Raw genomic sequence first — 22,009 nt, 5'->3', positions numbered from 1 at the left:
GTTTTATTTGTGCAAAACCTTTTTTAATTTAATACAGTCAAAATCATTCATTTTGTCATTTATAATATTCTCTATTTCTTGTTTGGTCGCAAACTTCTCCCCTCTCCATAGATCCAACAGAGTATTTCTTATTCTCTTAATTGTTCTCTTTATGTTTAAATCCTGTATCCATTTCAACCTTATTTTGGTATGGGGGTGAGATGTGCATCTTTGCCTAGTTTTTGCCAGACTATTTTCCATTTCTCCCAGCAGTTTTTGTCTTGTATCAGGAACTGATGATAATGATGATGCTTGACCTTCGTTCCCAAAGATCAGGACAACAAGGGAGGTGAAGCCATGACAAACACATGAAATTTATTTGAGTGAGGGGGTACCTCACTTTCTCCTCCAGAGCCATCTAGGTCCAGTGGCCAGAAATTAATCAGGTTGACTAGAGACGGCTCTAAATGTGGGGCAATTGGGTTTAAGAGATTTGCCCAAGGCCACACAACTGTTCAGTGTCAAGTAACTGAGGCTGGATTTGAACTCCGGTCCTCCTGACTCTAAAGCCAAGGTTCTATCCACTACAATACCCAGCTCCCCTCCAAGAAACTAGTGTCTTTGGGCTTAGCAAATAGAAGATAAATGTAGTCATTTAATACTGTTTCTTTTGTACCTAATCTAATCCACTGATCCATTATTTTTTTTAGGGTTTTTTTTTTGCAAGGCAAACAGGGTTAAGTGGCTTGCCCAAGGCCACACATCTAGGTAATTATTAAGTGTCTGAGACCGGCTTGGAACCCAGGTACTCCTGACTCTAAGGCTGGTGCTTTTATCCACTACACCACCTAGCCGCCCCTTGATCCATTATTTCTTAGCCAATACCAGACAGTTTTGATGACTGCCACTTTATAAAATAATTTTATCTCCTTCCTTGCATTTTTTTCATCAGTTTGATGAGACAAGATGAATTTGTTACTATTTTTCTAACTCTGTAAAATAATTTTTTGGCAGTTTGATTGGTATGATACTGAATAAGTAATTAAATTTAGGTAGAATTGTCATTTTTATTATATTCACTCAAGCTGGCCATGAGCAATTGACATTTTTCCAATTATTTAGATCTTTGTGTGAAAAGTATTTTGTAACTGTGTTCATAAAGTTTCTGAGTTTGTCTCAGGAGGTAGAATCTCAAGTATTTTATTTTGTCTATAGTTACTTTAAATGAAATTTCCCTATCTCTTGCTCTGGGCCTTATTGGTCATATAGAAATACTGTGAGCTTATTTTATGTGAGCTTATTTTATATCCTGCTACTTTGCAGACATTGTTAATACCATCATACCATCTGCAAACACTTGAAAGTATTGTTTCCTATTGCCTATTTTAGTTCTTTCAATTTCTTTTTCTTCTCTTATTGCTAAAGCTAACATTTCTGATACAATACTTAATAATAATGGTGATAATGGGCATCATCACTTTACCCCTGATATGGGAAATACAGGAAGTTTATCCCCATTAATTATAATGCTTGCTGATGTTTTTAGATAGATACTATTCATCGTTTTAAGGAAAACTTCATTATTCCTATACTGTCTAGTGTTTTTAATAGGAATGGGTGTTGCTTTTGGTCAAAGGTTTTTTTTTTTTTTTTTCAGTACCTACTGAGATAAACGTATGATCTATTAGCTTTGTTACTGATATGGTCAATTTTGTTGCTTTCCTATTAGTGAACCCTCCCTGCCTATTTGGTATAAATCCTACTTGATCATGGTATATATACTAATAATAACCTGTAATCTCTTTGCTAAAATTTTATTTGAAAATTTTGCACCAATATGCATTAAAGAGATTGGTCTCTGTTGTCACAGAAGGAATTTAGCAATACTCCTCCTATTTTTAAAATAGTTTACATAGAACTGGAATTAATTGTTCCATAAATGTTTAGTAAAATTCACTTGTAAATATATCTGGCCCTGAGATTTCTTCTAAGGGAGTTTTTGATTATTTATTTTATTTCTTTTTTTTCTAAAATGGGATTATTTAAGTATTTTATTTCCCTTTCTCTTAATCTACCCTATATTTTTGAAAATATTCATCCATTTTAATTAGATTATAAAATCTGTTGGCAAACAACTTTGCAAAATAGCTTTGAATTATTGCTTTAATTTCCTCCTCATTGATGGTGAATTCAACATTTTCATTTTTGATACTGGTAATATGGTCCTTTTTTAAATCAGATTCACTAAAGATTTACTTATTTTATTTTTTAATAAAATCAAATCTTAGTTTTACTTATTAATTCAATGTTTTTCTTACTTTCAATTTTATCAAATTTTCCTTTGATTTTCAGAATTTCTAATTTGGTATTTAATTGAAGATTTTTAATTTGTTCTTTTTCTAGGTTTTTTTAGTTGTATATCCAATTCCTTGATCTCTTTTTCTATTTTATTCATATAATCATTTAGAGCTAAAACATTTCCCCTAAAAACTGCTTTATAGTTTGATGCTTGATGTTTCATCACTGTCATTACCTTGGATGAAATTGTTTGTTTGTTTGTTTGTTTGTTTGTTTTTTGCAAGGCAAATAGGGTTAAGTGGCTTGCCCCAGGCCACACAGCTAGGTAAATTATTAAGTGTCTGAGGCCAGGTACTCAGGTACTCCTGGCCCCAGGACTGGTGCTCTATCCACTCTAATCACTGCACCACCTAGCCACCCCTTGGATGAAATTGTTAATTATTTCTATTATTTGCTGTTTGATCCATTCATTTTTTTAAAATTAGGTTATTTAGTTTCGAATTAATTTTTAATTTATCTTTTCATGGCACTTTATTACATTTAATTTTCATTGCATCATGATCTGAAAAGGATGAACTTAATATTTCTGCATTTCTGCATCTGATGGTGAGGTTTTGATGCCCTAGAAGATGGTCAGTTTTTATGTAAGTGCCATGTATTCAGGAGAAAAAGGTATATTTCTATTCTCATTCAATTTTCTCCAGAGATCTATCATATCTAATTTTCTATAAAAACTATTCACCTTCTTAACTTCTTTCCTTTATCTAATTCTGAGAGCAAGAAGTTGATGTCCCCCACCATTATAATTTTGCTGTTTATGTCTCCCTGAAATTTGTTTAGCTTTTCCTTTAATAATATGAATGTTATACCACTTGGTACATAGATGTTTAACAATGTGTACAGTACTATTTAAGAAGATGTAGTTTCCTTCCTAATCTTTTTTTAATAAAATTTATTTTTGCTTTTGCTTTTCCTAAGATCCAGATTGCTGTCCCTGCTAAAAAATAATATATTCTGCTCCAACCTTTTACCTTTTTACCCTGTATCTATATCTCTGCTTTAAATTTGTTTCTTGTAAATAACATATTGTAGGATTCTGTTTTATAATCCACTCTGTTATTCACTTGTTTAATGGAAGAGTTCATCCCATTCACATTTAATATTATGATTACTATCTCTGTATTTCCCTCCATTTTACTTTTCCCCATTTATACTTTTCTCTTTCCTTTCACCTTCTCCCTCATCATCAATGTTTTACTTCTGACTGCCTTTTTTTTCCTATCAGCCCTTTTCCTTTCCTTCTCCCTTTTCCCTTTAAATTTCCTTTTTTTTAACTTTAATTTTACTTACACTCTTCCCTTTATCAGTCCCTTCTTCCCCCTTTTTTATTCTTTTCCCTTTACTTTCCTTGTAGGGTAGGGTAAATTTTTAAACTTTATTGGGGATATGTGTTATTACCTCTTTGGGCCAAATCTGTTGAAAATAAAATTTACTCGGTGCTTACATGCTCCCTCTTCCCTCTACTATAACAGGTCTTTGTGCCTCTTCATGTGATGTTATTTATCCTCTAATTAATTATCCTTTAGATTTCTCCTTATATAATCTGTATTTTCATGTCTTGCTTATTTTAACCCTGTCTTGTATCCACAGCCCTTCTACCAAAATACACTTCTTTTATCTATCCTGATATAAGTACAGTTCTCAAAGGTTGACTGATAAGCAACATTACCTCACAGTCATATCCAGTCTCTGCCCAAGTACACTCCTCTCATCTGTCCCATTATAGATATACTTCTCAAGAGTCATAAACAACAAGTTGTAATCCATTTATATCACACCCTCTTACCCATTATAGAAATGCAATCTTCATGATCTAAAGTCTTATGTAGAACAAAATCACATCATGATCCATTTATACCCTCCCCTTCTAAGAATACTCCTTCTAATTGTAGCTAAAATATTAAGTAAAGCAAAATTGTTTCATGATTCATTTATATCCAGTCTCTTCCAAATACACTCTCTCCCTCTGTCACAGAGTAATACAGTTCTTGTTAACTAAAGTATAAAATAAATAGCAAGATCACTTCATGATCTATCTGTACCCAGACCCTATAAGTACACTCCCTCTTTTTGTTCCTTTAGTATAGTCCCAATTCAAGCTAAAGTATCAAGTGAAGTAAGATTACCTCAGGATCTATTTATACCATACACTCTAAGTATAATCCTCCAACTATATTCAACCCTCATTAGCTAAAGCATTAGTTAAAGCATCATCACTTTAATGGTCAACTTATATCCACAACCTCTAGATTTCTTTTATCTATCATAAGAGAAATGTAATTTTCAAAAGTTGTAAGTTTTGTCTTCCCATGTATGTACATATCCTATTTAATGTTACTGACTAGTGTGTTTTCCCCCTTTCCATTTACCTTTTTATGCATCTCTTGAGAATTTGAGATGGAATTTTCTGTTCAGTTCTGGTCTTTCAGAAAATTTTGAAATTCATCTACTTCATGAAAGTTTTCAAGTAGACAAATAATTCATAAATTATTTCTCTTGGATTTTTATTCCAGGTCAGTTGATTTTCCTAAAAGTTACTTTATACTTTCTTCTGTTTTTTCAGCCTTTTGCCTTTGTTTGATGGAATGTTGGTGTCTTGTGGAGTCATTAATTCCTGTTTGTCCAATTTTAATTTTTAGTTGTGTTTTTTTCAGTTAGTTTTGGTTTTTCTTTTTTTTTCAGTTGGTTAATTTTACTTTTAAATGACTTGTTTTATTTTTCCAATTGGTTAATTTTACTTTTTGATGAGATTAACTCCTTTTCTAATTGGTCAATTTTATTTTATGATGAATTGTATTCCTTTTCCAATTAATTTTTTGTGATGAATTATTCTTTTTTCAGTTGATTATTCTTTAGGGTATTTTTTAGGTTTTTTGCAAGGCAAAGGGGGTTAAGTGGCTTGCCCAAGGCCACACAGCTAGGTAATTATTAAGTGTCTGAGACCAGATTTGAACCCGGGTAACTCCTGACTCCAAGGCCGGTGCTTTATCCACTACACCACCTAGCCGCCCCAATTATTCTTTAGTTTTTAAGGAGTTGTTTTCTTCAGTTAATTTTTCATAATTTTCCTGCAAAGCTCATTTCATTTCAATATTTTTCTTCTTGCTCTCTTCTTTTATTTTTAAAATTCATTCTGAGCTCTTCCAAGAAGTTTTAGATTTGAGGACAATTCATAAATTCCTTTGAGATTTCACAAATAGGCATTTTGTCACTGCTTTCCTCTTCTGAGATGGCATTTAATGGTTAGCACTCTTTTTTTCTAATTTTGATAGTTGAGTTCTACTCTTAGGGTACAGGGAGTATAATACCAAGCTTTTTGTGCTGGGGCTAGGAATTTGTCCCTGACTCATTGTTTGCCAAGGTGTTACTTATGCAGAAATTTGTTTTGTCCTTTATGACAAGTGTTGTCTTTGCAGTTATTTCTTCCCTAATTTGTCTTCCAAGATGAGGTTAGAACCTTCATTATTGGCCTGCTGACACACTTGCTTATTGAGACTTCACTCAAGTTATGCTATGGTTAATTTCCTGCTGGTTTTCCTGCTGTCCCACTCACTCTAAGTTACATTTTCCCTTTATCCAGAAGAGGCAGATGTTTATTGAAGTTCCTCCATAATATCTTGAGTTGAGAACTTGTTTAACTTTTTTAAACTTCTGTTTAACACCAAGGAGAAAAGAAAAAAAAAATGTAGCTTCACACCGCCATCTTGACTCCACCCTGGAAGTATTTCCTTTCCCATACTGGAGGAATTCCAATAGAACATAAATGATGGAAATATCTCTGAGAAGCTAGACTATCCACAGGACCTTGTCAAAAGGTCCTCTTGGGCAGATTCAATAAATCAATGCTTTAATTTTAGAATTTTTTTCTAATTATATACTATCAAATTTTTAATATTCATTGCATACTTATAAGTCACATAATTTTCTTCCACCCTCCCTTCCCATCTCCCCATCAGTGGTGAACAGTCTAGTGAACATTGTACATGTCCATTTGTATTTAACATGTTTACATATTATCCCTTTTCTGAATGAGGAATTAAACTAAGTAAAAGGATAGGAAGGAAAAATGTGAGGAATTTTTAAAAAGTGAACATAGTGTTCATTCAGATTCTGTAGGTTTTTTTGCTATGTTTCCTTTATTCTTCAACTGTATGTGGATAGTGTTGTACATAACAGATCTCCCAGGGTTGTCCTGGCTCTCTGAACTGCTGAGGGAAACTGCATCCATCAAAGCTGATGAATTCACATTATTGTCATTATTGTGTACAATATTTCTTGGATCTGCTCTCTTAACTCAGCATCAGTTCCTATAATTCTTTCCATATTTCACTTAAAACCAACAATTCATGGTTTCTTTCTGCTCTAAGAATTTGGATGCTATGCCACTAGATACATATATATTTAATAATAATAATAATAATAATAATAATAATAATAATAATGAAACTTCCTTGCCTATGGTGACTTGTAAAATGATGCACTTTCCTTTTTATTCTTTTTTTAATGAGATATATTTTGCTTTTGCTTTGTCTGAGATCAGGGTGGCTATCCAGTTTTTTTTTATTTCTGTTGAAGCATGATACAGTCTTTTATTTTACCTTTGGTACATATTTCTGCTTCAAATGTGTTTCTTATAAACAACTTATTGCAGGAATATGATTTTTAATCCATTTTTCTGCTTCCATTTTATGGGACAGTTCATCCCAATCACATCTACAATTAAGATTACTTAATCTTTATTTCATTCCATATTATCTTTCCTGTTTTGTCCTTTTTTCTTTTCTTTTCCTCTTATTTCTCCTCACCAATGTTTTGTCCCCTTTCTCTTTAACTTTTCTTTTAAATTTTAACTTTAAGTTTACTTTCACTTATACCATCATCTTCCCTTTAACAGTCCCTTCTTCTCTATTCTTTCCCTTTTGGTCCCTACTTCCACATAGGATAGATTAGATTTTTAAACCCAATTGGGAATGTATGCTCTTCTCTCTCTGAGTCAAATCTATTAAGTAGGATTTACCCAGTGTTCACACCCTCCCTTCTTTCCCTTTGCTGTAATAGGTCTTTGTGCCCCTTCACCTGGTATTATCTACTAATATCTAGCATTTTCCTATATAGTCCTTCTTTTTGTGTTTTTTTTTTGTTTTAACCCTGTCTTGTACTTATATCTCCTTTGTCAAACTATATCCTTTGATCTGATATAAGTACTATCAATCAAAGCTTGATTAATAAGCATAAAAGCATTGTCTCATGAGTCACTAAGCACCCTCCCCCTTCTATCTCCATAGAAATATATTCTTCAAGAGTCATGAATCACAACAATTATCATCACTTTATACCTTACCTCCTTACATACAATCCTCAAACTATCATCAAAAGTGAAATTGCTTAATGAACCATTTGTACTCCTCCCCAAGCATACTTCCTCCAATTGTAGCTTGAGTTTCAAACAAAGTATATATCTTCATAATGTTTTCATGTCCAGTCCCTCTAAGTATACTCTCTCCCTCTGTCTCTATGGCCCTCCAATTGCTTAATGTTGAAACTAAATATGTCCCTGTATAATTCTGATTGTACTTCTTTTGTATTTAAATTGTTTCTTTTTTGGCTGCTTGAAATTCTCCTTTAACTGAGAATTTTGGAATTTTCCTGATTGTCCTTAGGAACTTTTATCCTGGGGTCTCTTTCTAGAGGTGTTCTATGTATTCTTTCAAGGGTGATTTTGGCTTTTTAATCTAGAATAATTAGTTTTCCTTGATAATTTCCTGAAAGATATTTTGCAGGGGTTTTTTTGATCCATGTGTTCTAGTAGACCAATAATTTGAAAATTATCTCTTGTGGATCTATTTTCCAGGCCATTTTTCCCTAAAAGTTACTTTACATTTTCTTCAATTTTTTTCAGCATTTTGAATGTTGATGGAATCTTAATGTCTCAATAGATTAGTCTCTAACTGCCAAGTAGTTTTTCTATTTCGTTTTCCAATTGGTTAATTTTTCTTTTTGCTAAATAAAATTACCTTTCTAGTTGGGTCAATTTGAGTTTTAGATGAATTGCATTCCTTTTCCAGTTGGTCAATCTTATTTTTTGAATAATTACATTCTTTGTCCAATTAGTTATTTATATTTTTAAAGAAGTTGATTTCTTTGGTCAATTTTTCATAACTTTCCTGCATGGTTCTCATTTATTATTTTCATTTTTCCTCTTCCATTCTTCTTTGGTTTTTAAATTCTTTTAAGCTCTTCTATGAGGTTCTATATTTGATCCAATTCAGAAATTCTTTTGAGATTTCCCATGAAGGTAATATGTCATTGCTTTCATCTTCTAGGGTGGCATTTTTATCATCTCTATCTGCATAGTAGTGTTCTATGGTTAGTGCTCTTTTAGTTTTTTGCTAATTTAGGGAATATAGATCCAAGTTGTTTGTGCTGGGGCTGGGGTCTGATCCCTGGCTTATTGCTATCTAAGATGTTGACTATGCAGCCCAGGTTTTGCCTATGCAAAGATTTGTTTCCTCCTTTATGTCCAGGCTCTGTCTATGCAGTGGTTTGTTCCCAGCCAGTCCTATCTTTTGCTCCAGTGTTTTCAGGATTCAGACTTTGTCTGCGGTCAGTACCTTTCTTGCTGACTTGCTATCTAGCTGCTGGGATCTGTGCTGCTGTCTGGCTTCTGGAATTGGGGCTACACTGTGGCTAAAAGTCTGTCTCTGGTTTTCCCACTCTCCTGCCTAGCTGAGCTTTACTTCCCCTTTCCCTACTTGCTCCCAGCCCCTGAAGAAACAGACCTTTGCTAAAGATTATCCATGATGTATACAGTTGAAAACTTGTTTCAATCTTTTTTTTTTCTTAGTGGGATCTGTAGTTTTAATGTCTTTAAAGAGGTTTCACTTAGCATTGTGTAGGGAAAAGTTCTAGGAGCATGTTATCTTCACACCACCATCTTGGCTCTGCCTCAAAAATATAATTTTAGAATTCTTTACTTTTGTTTGCTTCATGGACCATTCTGGAAAACTGGTGAAATCTATAGACTACTTCTAATAATATTTTTAATTTGAATTTGAAGGAAATAGTATTATGCAGTTGGCATTTAGTGGTTTTTATTTAAATTTTTCCACCAAAATTTATAGAATCTCTGAAATCTATCCATAGACCACTTGGTAATTTGTGGACCCTATGATCACATCAATCACAATTAATATATGCCTTCTAATCCTGTTCATCTCTTATTCAACATGCTTTCCGTTAGGTTTCCTATTACATGTACACGTTCGGGCTATCCAACTTTTTACTCCTATTTGAAGGTCCAACTGCCTCTTTTAAGTCATCTGCACCTTGGAAGATAACTATATTAATTCTAGTTATATAAGTCACCAATAATCATGCCAACTCCCAAAGCCCATTTATACCACCCATAGACAACTTCATTGCCTTTTGGGTGACTTAATTTTGATTCTTTAGAGGTTATAGTATTCCATGACTTGTTGCTGTAGAGTATTCTAAGAATAATAATGCTAAGAAGATGGAATTTTAGCTTCAGGGAGAACCATGGAGTTATTTTTTAAAGTACTGCATAATTTTCTAAATAGAATCTAGTTTAACTGACTTTTGTTCAAAAACAAAAACAAAACTTTTAAAGTGGCAATTTGTTTTGTACTATGAAATCAAGTGATTTTCTTTACCAGAAACAATAAACTCAAAATCTAATTGCTCTCTAAAAATATACTTGCTGAAAATGCCCTCAATTTCTGTGTACGTGACAATCATAATTTTTTTTCTCAATCAGTCACCTGTCGGTATTAATAAGGTCTAACATTGTTTCCATACTTTTGCTATCTTCCCCTCCTTCAGATATCATGTAAATAAGGACCTCAATATTCTCACAATAGCATTCCTTTCAATACAGATCTCCTTTAGATAGACTTGATCTTCTCAGTCTAGTCTTCCCATCACTGGTTTCTTTAGTACTACTTTAGGAGTTTTAACTCCTTTTTATTACTACTTTAGTAATTTTAACTCCTCTTCAAATAACATCTAGGATTTTGATGGTAGGCTGCAAGTATGGAAGTTTCCATTGCCCTGAATAAAGAAAAAAATTTACTAAAAGGCTTTCAATTTTTATTACTTGTAGCCCTCTTTCCATTTTAATCCTTGAATATCCAGTGGTCTTGCTTAACTGGGTTTGATGTTTTATTGACCTCTCTTTAAACTGAATAATTGGACCAATTCATGGTTCCAACAGTGTTCCCGCCCATTTTTGACTATCTCCATCTTTTTTTTTTCCATCTTTGCAAATTTACTGGATGTGAGTTGATATTTCAGAATTCTTTGGATTTGTACTTCTCTTATTTTTTAGTGATTTAAGCTTTACGAAATGCTTTTGTTCATGAATGTCCATTATACTTTTCTGTAATATTATGAGTTGCCTTTGTCAACTTTTTTCATTTAGCAAACAAGTATGTGATGACTAACATGATTTCTGAGCTCTTTTAACTCTCCCTATTGTGCCAACCGATTTTCAAAAACCGCTTTTGGTTTAACTTCTCGATTAAACTTTTTAAATCTATTATCTATTTTAAAATCTTGTATTGTTACTTTATCTCATTATGTTCAGATAGAAACACTCCTAGGTCAAGTCACTATCCTGCTATTATTCTTTCAAAATATTATTTTTAATATTTTACTGATTAAAACATATTTAATATAATATTAAATAAAATAATATTTTATAGATAAATATTAGGATATAAACATCATCTATAGGCTCAATTCAAGCATTCTCAATATACTCCTGCAGAGTCAGGTAAATAGAAATATGTGTAACATGCTACTCCCATACTCTGATTGCAGAAAGTTACTTTGGTGACAAGGAAGATCAAAACATACACTCAGAAGAAGATAATAAAGTCAAAGCTCCTATATCCAGAACCTTCAAGGAAAAATATGAATTGGACTCAGGCTACAGGAAAACTCAAAAAGGATTTTGAAAATAAAGTAAGAGAGATAGAGGAAAAATTTGGAAGAGAAATGAAAATGATAGAAAGAAAATAAAGGAAAAACAAGTTAATAATATGATAAAATAAATGCAAAAAATGCTGAAGAAAATAATACCTTAAAAGATAAACCAAGCTAAATGGTAAAAGAGGTACAAAAAGCCAAGGGAAAAAAATTCCTTAAACAGCAGAATTGGTCAAATGGAAAACAAGGCACAAAAATTCACTGAAGGAAAAACCTCCTTAAAAATTTGAATTGAGCAAATGGAAACTAATGACTTTATGAAAAATCAAGAAACAATAAAAAACAGAAGTATTAAAAAGTAGAAGAAAATGGGAAATATCTCATTAGGGAAAAATACTAATCTGGAAAACAGAACTACAAGAAATCACTTAACAATTACTGGACTGGGGTAGCTAGGTGGCACAGGGGCAGCTAGGTGGTGCAGTGAATAGAGCACCACCAGCCCTGAAGTCAGGAGGACCTGAGTTCAAATTCCAGATATCCCAACAAGGAGAAAATATTGCAAGCATCCCAAAAGAAGCAATACAAGTATCAAGTATCGAGGAGTCACAGTTAGGATAACACAAGATTTAGCAGCTTCTATATTAAAGGATTATAGGGTTTAGAATATGATATTCTAGAAGGCAGAAGAATCTGGATTACAGCCAAAAGTCAATTACTCACAGAAACTGAGAATACTCTTTCAGGGAAAGGGGGACTTACAAACTTTCTTTATGAAAACACTAAAGCTGGACAGAAAATTTGATTTTCAAATAAAAGACTCAAGAGAAGCATAAAAAGGGTAAACAGGAAAGGAAAATCATAAGGGACTTAATGATGTTGAACTATTTATTTTTCTACATGGGAAGATGATGCTAGTAACTCATGGAAACTGTTTCATTATGACAGTTAGAAGGAGTATTTATACTATGCATATATGTGCATAATATAAATATATATAAAATATAATATACATACTATATTTATATGAAAAGAGAAAGAGAGTACAGGTGTTGAAGAGAGAAAGAGAGCATAGATGTGAGTTAAATATGATAATATCCAAAAAATAAAAATTTAGGAATAAAAGCGAAATATACTGGGAGAAAGGGAAGGTGAGAACATGGTAAAGTTTCCCACATAAAAGAGGAAAGAAAAATCTTTTCCAGTCGAGTGAAGAAAGAGATGAGTGAACTTTATTCTCATCTAAATTCAGAGAGGGAATAATATATGTACTCAGTTTATCTTGCAGGAAAGTAGGATGGGAAGAGGTGGGGTGGGGTGAGGGAAAGGAGGGAAGACTTAGTGAGGGTGTAGTTAGAAACAAAACACTTTTGAGGAGGGACAGGGTAAAAGGAGAATGAATAGAATGGATGAGGTGGAGGGCATAGAAAGGAGGAAAATATAATTAGCAAAAAAACTCTCATTTAATGTATTAGCTATATCTCCTGGCTCTCTGATAAAGGTCTTATTTCTCAAACATATAGAAAATTGAGTCAAATTTATAAAAATAAGGGTAATTCTTCAATTGATAAATGATCAAAGTATATGAACTATTTTCAGATGAAGTTATCAGTGCTATCTATTGTCATATAAAAATGTACTAACACACTATTGATTGGAGAAGTGTAAATGAGAACAATTCTGAGGAACTAGCATATAGGAAAGAAAAGAAAAATGAAAACTGTTGGAAGGCATTGGGGAAAATGATACATTCATTCAGTATTGGTGAAGCTGTCAACTGATTCAATCATTCTATAAAGAAGTTTGGAACTATGCCTTAACAATGAGGGTCATGCATATATAATTAAACCAGGCTATAAGATCATGCATAACCCTTTGACCTAGCATGACATTACTAGATCTGTATTGCAAAAGAGATGAAAAACAAAAAGAAAAAGGACCTATATGTACAAGGATATTTGTGGCAGCTCTTTTCTTGTGATAAAGAATTGGAAATTAAGTGGATACCCATCAGTTGGGGTATGAGTGAGCAAATTGTGGTATGTGATTATGATGGAATGCTATTTTCTGCCATAAGAAATGATGAGAAGGATGTCTAGGAAATGTACTTTGTTCAAAGTAACAGCAGTATTGTAAGATGATCAGCTGCATATGACTTAGCTATTCTCTGAATACAAATTGAAACATATTTTTTAACTTTATTTTTCTTGAGGTTGTATTTTTATCTATATTTTCTTTCACTATATGAATATTATATAAATGTTTTACTTGACACATATATCAAATTACTTGTTTTTTCAATGACAAGGTGTGAAGGAGAAAGAGAGAATTTTGGAACAAAGTTTTAAAAACAAGTGTTAAAAATTGTTTTTACATGTAACTGGGGAAAAATAAAATATTAAATGAATATTTTAAAAGAATAAAAAATTATTTGAATATTTCATCATTAATTCCCAAAGAATGCTTTGCTCATGCTAGAACACTACTGAATATGATTTCTTAAGAGCACTGGATCTGTGTTTTTCTTATAGTTGTTCAGTTGTTTCAGTGTTGTCTGACTATTCATGACGCCATTTGAGATTTTCTCAGCAAAAACACTGGAGTAGTTTGCCATTTCTTTCTCTAACTAATTTTACAGATGAGTAACTAAGAAAATAAAAGGTTAAGTAACTTGCTCAGCATCCCACAGCTAGTAAGCATCTGAAAATAGTCTTCATAATTTCAGGTCCAGCATTCTATCTACTATGCCACCTATGTAAGCTGTGTTTACCTAAATATACCTAAAAAATAAGCTCAGTACCAGATGTTTTATCATTCTGAAATAACTGACCATACTGTCTACTAAAGTTTAGGCTATAGTAAATGGGAAAGAAAGGAATTCTGGTTGGGAGATATACCTTTCTTTTTATCACATTTCCTCAAATTTCATCTAGTTCATTTCAGCTTCATGAAAACCAGGTAATAGTACATTTACCATCTTAGGATCTCTCCCAATTGACCAAGCGAGACAACAAAGAAACCCAATATGGTTTGGGAACATAAGTTCCTATTACTCAAATGTTTGAGGCCCCTCAAAAATTGGATTCAAAATCTCCCATACCCTAGAACCTGGTGGCATCTGTCATAAGATCACAGAACCACAAGAAACCTCAGAGCCTATCCCCTTCATTTTCCATATTTGGAAACTAAGATCTAGAAGTGACTTTTTACAGCCACATAGGTAATAAATATCAAAACTAGATCCTCTGACTTCAGAGCTAGCAATTCCTTCTGTACTACAGTGATTTTTAAAATGAGTTTCATTCTATATTACCCTGTGTCACTGAATTCTGGTTGGAAATGAAATGGGTTGAGGGTTAAAAATGGGGTATACTGCTGATACCAAGACTCCATTTTATATCCCATTAACAAGAAGATGGGGCTCTAACCCTAGCTAGCTTCAGGGTTGAGTTGGAAATCTTCATTTGAGAGGGCTACAGGTAATACCCAATGGTACAGCCTAATCCACCTGGTTTTGCCAAAGTCAACAGTATTTCATACCTCAGTCCACAACTATCAACCATCCACATGAGGTCTCCTAAGACTAGGGCTGTGTTTAGGACCAAGGAGTCACATGTTAAACCCAATTAGGAGATAAGTGTATATTCCACGTGATCTGTATTTTGGAGGCATGAAACTTCCCTAATTTCCACGACCACTACCATTAACGAAGAAATGTAACAAGAACCAGAGCTCAGCTAGACCTCAGAGAAGACATTCACCAACCTAAATGCTCAAACCAATCACTATCACTCCAATGCTTTTAATCTCCTGAAGACATCTCCCATGAAGTGTCCCAAAGATCTCTTGTATCATATATCATTTTAATCAATGATTTAGATAAAGGAATACATAGTATTCTCATCAAATCTATAGATGACACAAAGCAAGGAAATAAAACTAATACATTAAATAAGAGAGTTGACAGGCATCCAAAAAAGTCTTGCTAAAAGATTAGCATACTGGGCTAAATCTGGTAAGATAAAATTCATTAAGTATATAAATATGAAATCTTATGCTTGAGTTAAAAAATCATCTTTATATAAACAGTATAGGGAAGGAAAGTATCGCCTCCAATTTATCTGAAAAATAATCCAAGAATGTTAGTGAATTGCCAGCTAAAATTACAAGTATTATATGGCCTCTAAAATAACTAAGGAAGTCTTGGGCTACACTGAGAGGAATAGCTTCCAAAAATGAAGGGCTTATAATTCCTTTGTATTGCTCCCTGGAGATTAAAATTTATTGTATTTGATCCCAGAAGATAGAATTTCTAACAATGGTTAGAAATGATAAAGAGGTAAATTTAGACTTTATAAGGGGGAAAAAACTTCCTAACAATTAGTTATTCCAAAATGTAATAAATTGTCTATAAAAGTAATAGATTCTCCCTAAGTGGAAGTATTCAAGTAAATAGTTAATGACCATTTCTTGCATGTGTTGTAGTGATAATTCTTTTTCAGATCACTTTTTTTCAGACTTAGGCAGGCACTGATGTATGTTTCAGTTGTGAAATTCTGGTTTTTTTTCTGAATGATTTCATCTATTTCCCATTAGTTTAGTCTTCATCTATTGTGTATAAAGCAAAGTAGTATAGTGTTGGATTTAGTCAGAGGCTCTGAGTTGAGATCCAAGTTCTGTCTAATAATAAGTCTGCTGCAATCCCTTTCAAAGTTAAATATATGACCCTCAACCATTTTCCTTATTTGTAAAAATGGGGATAATAATGGCACTCCCTTGGGGCATTATAATTAATAAATGAGGGCATAATTGTAAAGCATTTTGGAAACAACTGGGAGAAAGTATCTTCCAAGACCTCCTCACCAGTCAGGAAAGGTTACTAAAACACCCAAGGAATAATTAAGGAAGAAATGAAAATAGAAACACAGAAAAAAAAGGAAAATCAATGGAATGATCTGGATAAAAAGTTGATAAAAGTTGCCTCTAGAGCATACTGTCTTTTAGTCTAAGAGTCAAAAGTGAACTAGATTAAATGAATTGCCTCCTATGCAATTCAATCCATCCTCTCCTTTCCAACCTCCTGACTTTGTATTAGATGACAGGAAGAAGGACTGTGATCCTTTCTTCCACACTGAAGTGGCCTGAGCTCAACTGAGAGAACAGGGAGAGAGCAGTGATGATGTCTAAATTTCAAACCCAGTCACAGGCCTAAGTCTCTAGGCCCCCTCACTACTGTGTTTTTAGCCTAGAATCCCACAGAAACCCTATGATAATTTGCTACCATGTTGGATAGACAGGACTGAGGAGAGGGAAAAGCCACCCCACCTTCATTTATGACACTCTAACCAAAACTCTGGTAATTCCCACAAAATTTTGACTTCAATCAAAGGTGATAAGAATGGCCCAGTTTCATCTCTTTTTAAAAATAGGAGACAGGAACTGAGGACTAACACAGTGACCAATTTTAAATGCTAGATTATCAAAATGGTTCTAAGACCCCACCTGATGACATGTACAGTCCATTCCCTGACACCCTATATGATGTGACTAATACAAAGACAAAAAAAGAAAAAAGAAACAAAGAAAAATTCTTCAACAGTCAAAACAAAAAAGACAGCATACCTAAAGAAAAGTTAACTAGAATAATAAAAGCAATTAGAATAACAACATCTCTTTTAAATACAAAAGAAAAATCCAAAAGACGACAAAAATACTAAAAATAGTTCTCAATTTAAAAATTAGAAGCCTAGAAAATGTAAACATATTATATGAAAAAAAGATGAATTCACTCCTAAGTCAAACAAGACAGAATTTATCAATAAAAATTCACAACTATAAACAATGGAAAAGAATGTCTAAAACTGACAACCATAAATGACTAACACAAATTGTGTGTTATATCTTTTATTAGAATTTAATATGTAGATATAAGGACAATTTGTAAAATTTTGTCTAAGAAATTGAAAGAATAAAACTTATATAGAGATAAAAATAGACATTTTAATGATTAACACAAAAGGGTAAAAGAATACTAAAGAGATGTGGACAGCTATGTGACCCAGTAGATACAGCACCAGTCCTGGAGTCAGGAGGACCTGAGTTCAAATCTGATTAGACACTTAATGATTGCCTAGCTGTGTGACCTTAGGCAAGTCATTCAAAAATATAGCCATTCAAAAAAAATAACAGAAATGAAAAATGAAAAGAAGAAAGGACTGGATGACTCCACAAAAGAGTTAAAACTCAGTTTAAAATGAAAATACAACCTATTTCATTAGCTATTTTAAGAATTGAAATTGTTACATAAGATTAGTATGCTCTACTCCTTTTATAAAGAACAATAATAAAATGACAGAAAATAAAACAAATGCATTGCTTGCAATAATTATACTCAATAAATAATGATCTGAATTTTCCTTTAAAAAAGATTAAAATTAAGACATAAATCCCACTCATACATTGCTTATAAGAACCACAGATAATAGGGAAAGACAAAAGTATAGTAAAAGTAAGATTAAGAGATTGTTTTAAAATATAATATGCAATTGATAATTCAAAGAAATCAAAGAGGATAATAATGTATATAACAAGAGAGAATTAAAATTAGAAAGAAAGAAGAAAGAAAGAAAGAAAGAAAGAAAGAAAGAAAGAAAGAAAGAAAGAAAGAAAGAAAAAGAAAAAAGAAAGGGGACAGCTAGAGGAGGCAGCTAGGTGGCACCATGAATAGAGAACCTGTCCCTGGAGTCAGGAGGACCTGATTTCAAATCTAACAGATACATTACCTAGTTTTGTGACCTTGGGCAAATCACCTTAGCCCCATGCCTTAAAGGAAGGAAGGAAGGAAGGAAGGAAGGAAGGAAGGAAGGAAGGAAGGAAGGAAGGAAGGAAGGAAGGAAGGAAGGAAGGAAGGAAGAGGCACAATCAATGAGGGGAAAAGAAATGTTCTGAAAAAAACAAAAACAAAAATGGATTGGTCTTGATTATAAAATGAACAAAATAAAAACCTGATTCAGATGGATTCAAAGTATAATTCTTTCAAACTTAAATGTTTAAAGAAAGGGTTGTTTAAAGATATATTAATTATATTTTTATTATATTTTTATTTTATATTATATTTTAATTGTATTTTTCACATTCTAAAATCAGCATAAATGGCAAGAACATTATTATTAAAATTGCCCTATACTCTCCATAGGCATTAGAGGTGAACCGTTTCTGGCATAAGAGAATAATGGAGGTATGAGAACTATGAAGATAAATTCATAATTTTAGGATAAGAATCAGTTCAAGTGCTAAGTCATCTCAGCTGAGACTTGGAGATGTACAACAAAGGAGAAGTTAAGCAATGCCTTCAAGGTTTAGTTCAGATGCCACCAGGTCCATGAAGATTTCATCAATTCCCCTAGTTGTTAATGGTAACTCTTTTCTCAATTGACCTTCTATTTTTCCCCAGTAGAATGCAATTTCCTTGAAGGCAGGAACTATTTCATTGTTAGCACTCAGCATCAGGCCCACATTTAACAAAAAACAAGAGTTTAGCGAATTAAATTAAGTAACACAGTTAGAAGCAGGAATATATAGCAGGGGAAGGGCAGAGTTTGAGGATGAGAAATGAGAATCAAATCAGTGATTCATTTCCAGAAGTGTTCTTTGCCACTAACCACACAACTACTACTCTATGAAATGATACAAGTTGCATCAATAGTTATGCTGATAAATATTTTACATATATTTTAATGCATATCAACTTACCATCCAATAGAGTTTCACAACATATTTTCCATAGCTATTATACAAAGGCATATGTCCTTTCACTGCCTTGCACAAAGAATATATATGTTCCCAGGGTTTCCAATTTAGAACAGGAGGATCTGTTGGACAGCCAAAATTATTTTCATTATGTATCTTCCATACTGAATGTATTTCACTGACAATCCATCTCATCACCTAAGGGCAAAAGAAAAGTTATTAAAAGTTACTTTTAAATTGAAATGCTACTAAATTTAAAATACTATTTTTCTAAATTATACCTTTGAACTCATAAGGTTGAATCTTTCTAACATCAGGTCCAGGATTCTTTCTAAATACATTTAGAAAATTGCAATTTAAAAAATAATAGCTATTAATATGTCATAATAGTTATTTTTCTAAACTGTGATTAAGAAAAATTATTATAGGTTTAGATATGTCTATACATACTTATGTCGCAAAATAAAATACTAATTTTCAAACCATAATTTTGTAAATATATTTGAAATGCATTTAGAAAATTACAATTTAGAAAAAATAATATATAATGACTGTATATATGTATTATGAGTACATGTATATAATAATCAAGAGAAAGGACTGTGTTCCATAATATCAAACAACTGAAAAGTCAAAAGACAAGAGGACAATGATGGTTTTGGTCATGGTAATAAAGTAAAGCTAAAAATTGGGAAAAAAATCAAAGACAAAAACAAAGCCAGTGTCATGAAAACTAAAAACATATATGTAATAGGCACTAATATAGAATAGGTAAAATAATGCATTATTTTTACAAAATCATAATTTTCTGAATATATTTCAAATGTATTTAGAAAATAATTTAGAAAAATAGGATTTTATTTGGGGAGACATGTATGTATATATAGACATCTGAAATTAGAAATTTTAACTTAGAAAAAATGCCATTGAATGTTCATTAAAATAGTAATATTTAATGTCTCTGTAATATACTGAATTATGAAATTATTTTATAAAGAAGTCTAGTAACTTATACAATTTAAATACTAGGCTTAGTTTTCTTTTGCAATTATATATATATAAACATGTACATTTTACAAGCACTAATAATTATCTATTAGCTTAAATGCACATTAAGATTTCCTACTAGTCTATTTTGAAAGGCAGATATATATAAACAAATCTGAAGCTATAATAATTTTTTCTTAAGCAAGTTAAATTTTGGAGATAGGATTTACTGTTCTATTGTAGTTAGGCAGTTTGAGAAATATCCTGGACCAAAGATTATGAGAATAATACAAGATTGCCCAGCATTGTTTAATAAAAATTATGCATATTGTGTTTCAAATATAAAAATGATGCTCCTGTATACCTTCAGTAGGATAAGAATTGTTTGTGCTTCTTCCAATGTTGATATTAGATGGTGATAAATCATCTACTTACTGTATTTCCTTTATTGGTACATAAATAAGACCACTTTGAAAGGAGCTAGTGTTTCCATAAAGCTTACTAGTGAAACAAACACAAGAACTTGAATTTTTAGCCTTATACCCAACTCTCTGTTATACCAAAAGAAAAAAATCTTCACTTGCCCATACAATTCTCTGAAGCTACTGTTCTGTCTCTTCTTCCTTTTTTAGTCAAATTTCTAGAAAATGTTATGTATGTTCATTGTCTTTGCTTCCTCTCCTTTCACTTAATTTTTTAGCCTTCTGAAATCTAGCTTCCAACCTCATTACTCAATTACAAAACTGGTCAGTCCACTTAAAAACATGGTTTGCCTCTCCTCTACACATACTTACCTCACTGCAGAGTATATGTCCACTGACTGCAAATAAGTCAAATGAAGTTTCATTTTTAACTACCACAGGAGTCTGAAAGAATTTTAAAAATTTAATTTATTTAACAACATAAAATCAATAAAAGTTAAACCTAATATTTATCAGAATATAGGAAAATGACAATGGTAAGTGATCAACTTGCCATCATGAAATTGATCAACTGTTTATATAAAGACAAAAATTTAAAATACAAAAACTTATCTAATATGCCTCCTGAATTAAATTTGTAATGCAGGAAACATCTGACATCAATTTTATTTTCATCTATAATGGAAAGAAAATCAAATGACAATACTGGCTAGAAGACCAACATTTAAGTCTGTAAAGATGAAGTACATATACTATTCCCTGTTTAAACTAACCATATGCCCTTGGACATTTTCCAAAACCTCTTGGTACCCAATACAAGAACTCTCCTGTCTAAAGCAGCAATGGTCTATTCTTAAAAAACATAGATCTAGACTCATTCAAAGTTCCCAAAGGGAGTTGATAATATTAGTTATGAAAGATTGCTAATATAAACTAACTTCCACTCATTTTAAAATAGTCAATCAATAGATCCACATCTGAATAATGGACAAGAAGGATGTCAATCCTTGACAACAATTTAATAACTAGAAACCATAGTGAGCTTTAGGGAAAGATAATAAATTTTGTTTTAGATATGTTAAGTTTAAGATTCATATAGATCAGTCAATTTGAAAGTCAATTCATAAAACAGTATTTAAGCTCAGGAGAAAGACTAGGTCTAGTTATATAAATCTGTAAATTATTTGCATAAAAATTATAACTGAATTCCTGGGGGTTAATGAAGTCACCAAGAAAGAAGAGACAGACAGCTCTGGACAGAGGTTTGGGATAAACTCATCATGAGAAGTTCAGAGGAAGTTACCAAGCAGATAAGGAAGTTCAGAGGAAGTTATCAGGCCATGGACCAAAGAGCAGTGTCATGAAAACTGAGGCAAAAAGTCATTAAGTGACTTGCTCAGGGTTATAGAGCTAGTGAGTGTTTGAGTATTCAGGAAGAGGTGGTGATTAATGGCACATAGGAGACCCAATTTGCTGATTGGTTGATTAAAAGAAGTAAGATTTTCCTGTCAAGAGGCTCTGTTTTTATAATTTTTACATGTTGCTGTTTGTCCTTAGTTCTCAAA

General features: G+C 32.4%; 1 protein-coding gene across 1 annotated transcript in view; it reads right to left on the bottom strand.

The window, feature by feature from the left end:
- The window catches only part of ADGB (androglobin), a 244,091-nt gene that overhangs the window by 201,739 nt on the left and 20,343 nt on the right, over positions 1–22,009 (bottom strand). Inside the window, exons 4-5 of the mRNA XM_074187787.1 lie at positions 20,817–20,888; positions 19,039–19,233 (exon numbers count right to left, since the gene is read on the bottom strand). Coding sequence (XP_074043888.1) covers positions 19,039–19,233; positions 20,817–20,888 — 267 coding nt within the window. The remainder of the gene's footprint in view (positions 1–19,038; positions 19,234–20,816; positions 20,889–22,009) is intronic.

This window comes from Macrotis lagotis, chromosome 5 (assembly GCF_037893015.1).
Source record: "Macrotis lagotis isolate mMagLag1 chromosome 5, bilby.v1.9.chrom.fasta, whole genome shotgun sequence".
Lineage (NCBI taxonomy): Eukaryota > Metazoa > Chordata > Mammalia > Peramelemorphia > Peramelidae > Macrotis > Macrotis lagotis.
Note: the sequence above shows the minus strand (reverse complement) of the source record. Positions and strands in the feature narration are given on the sequence as shown.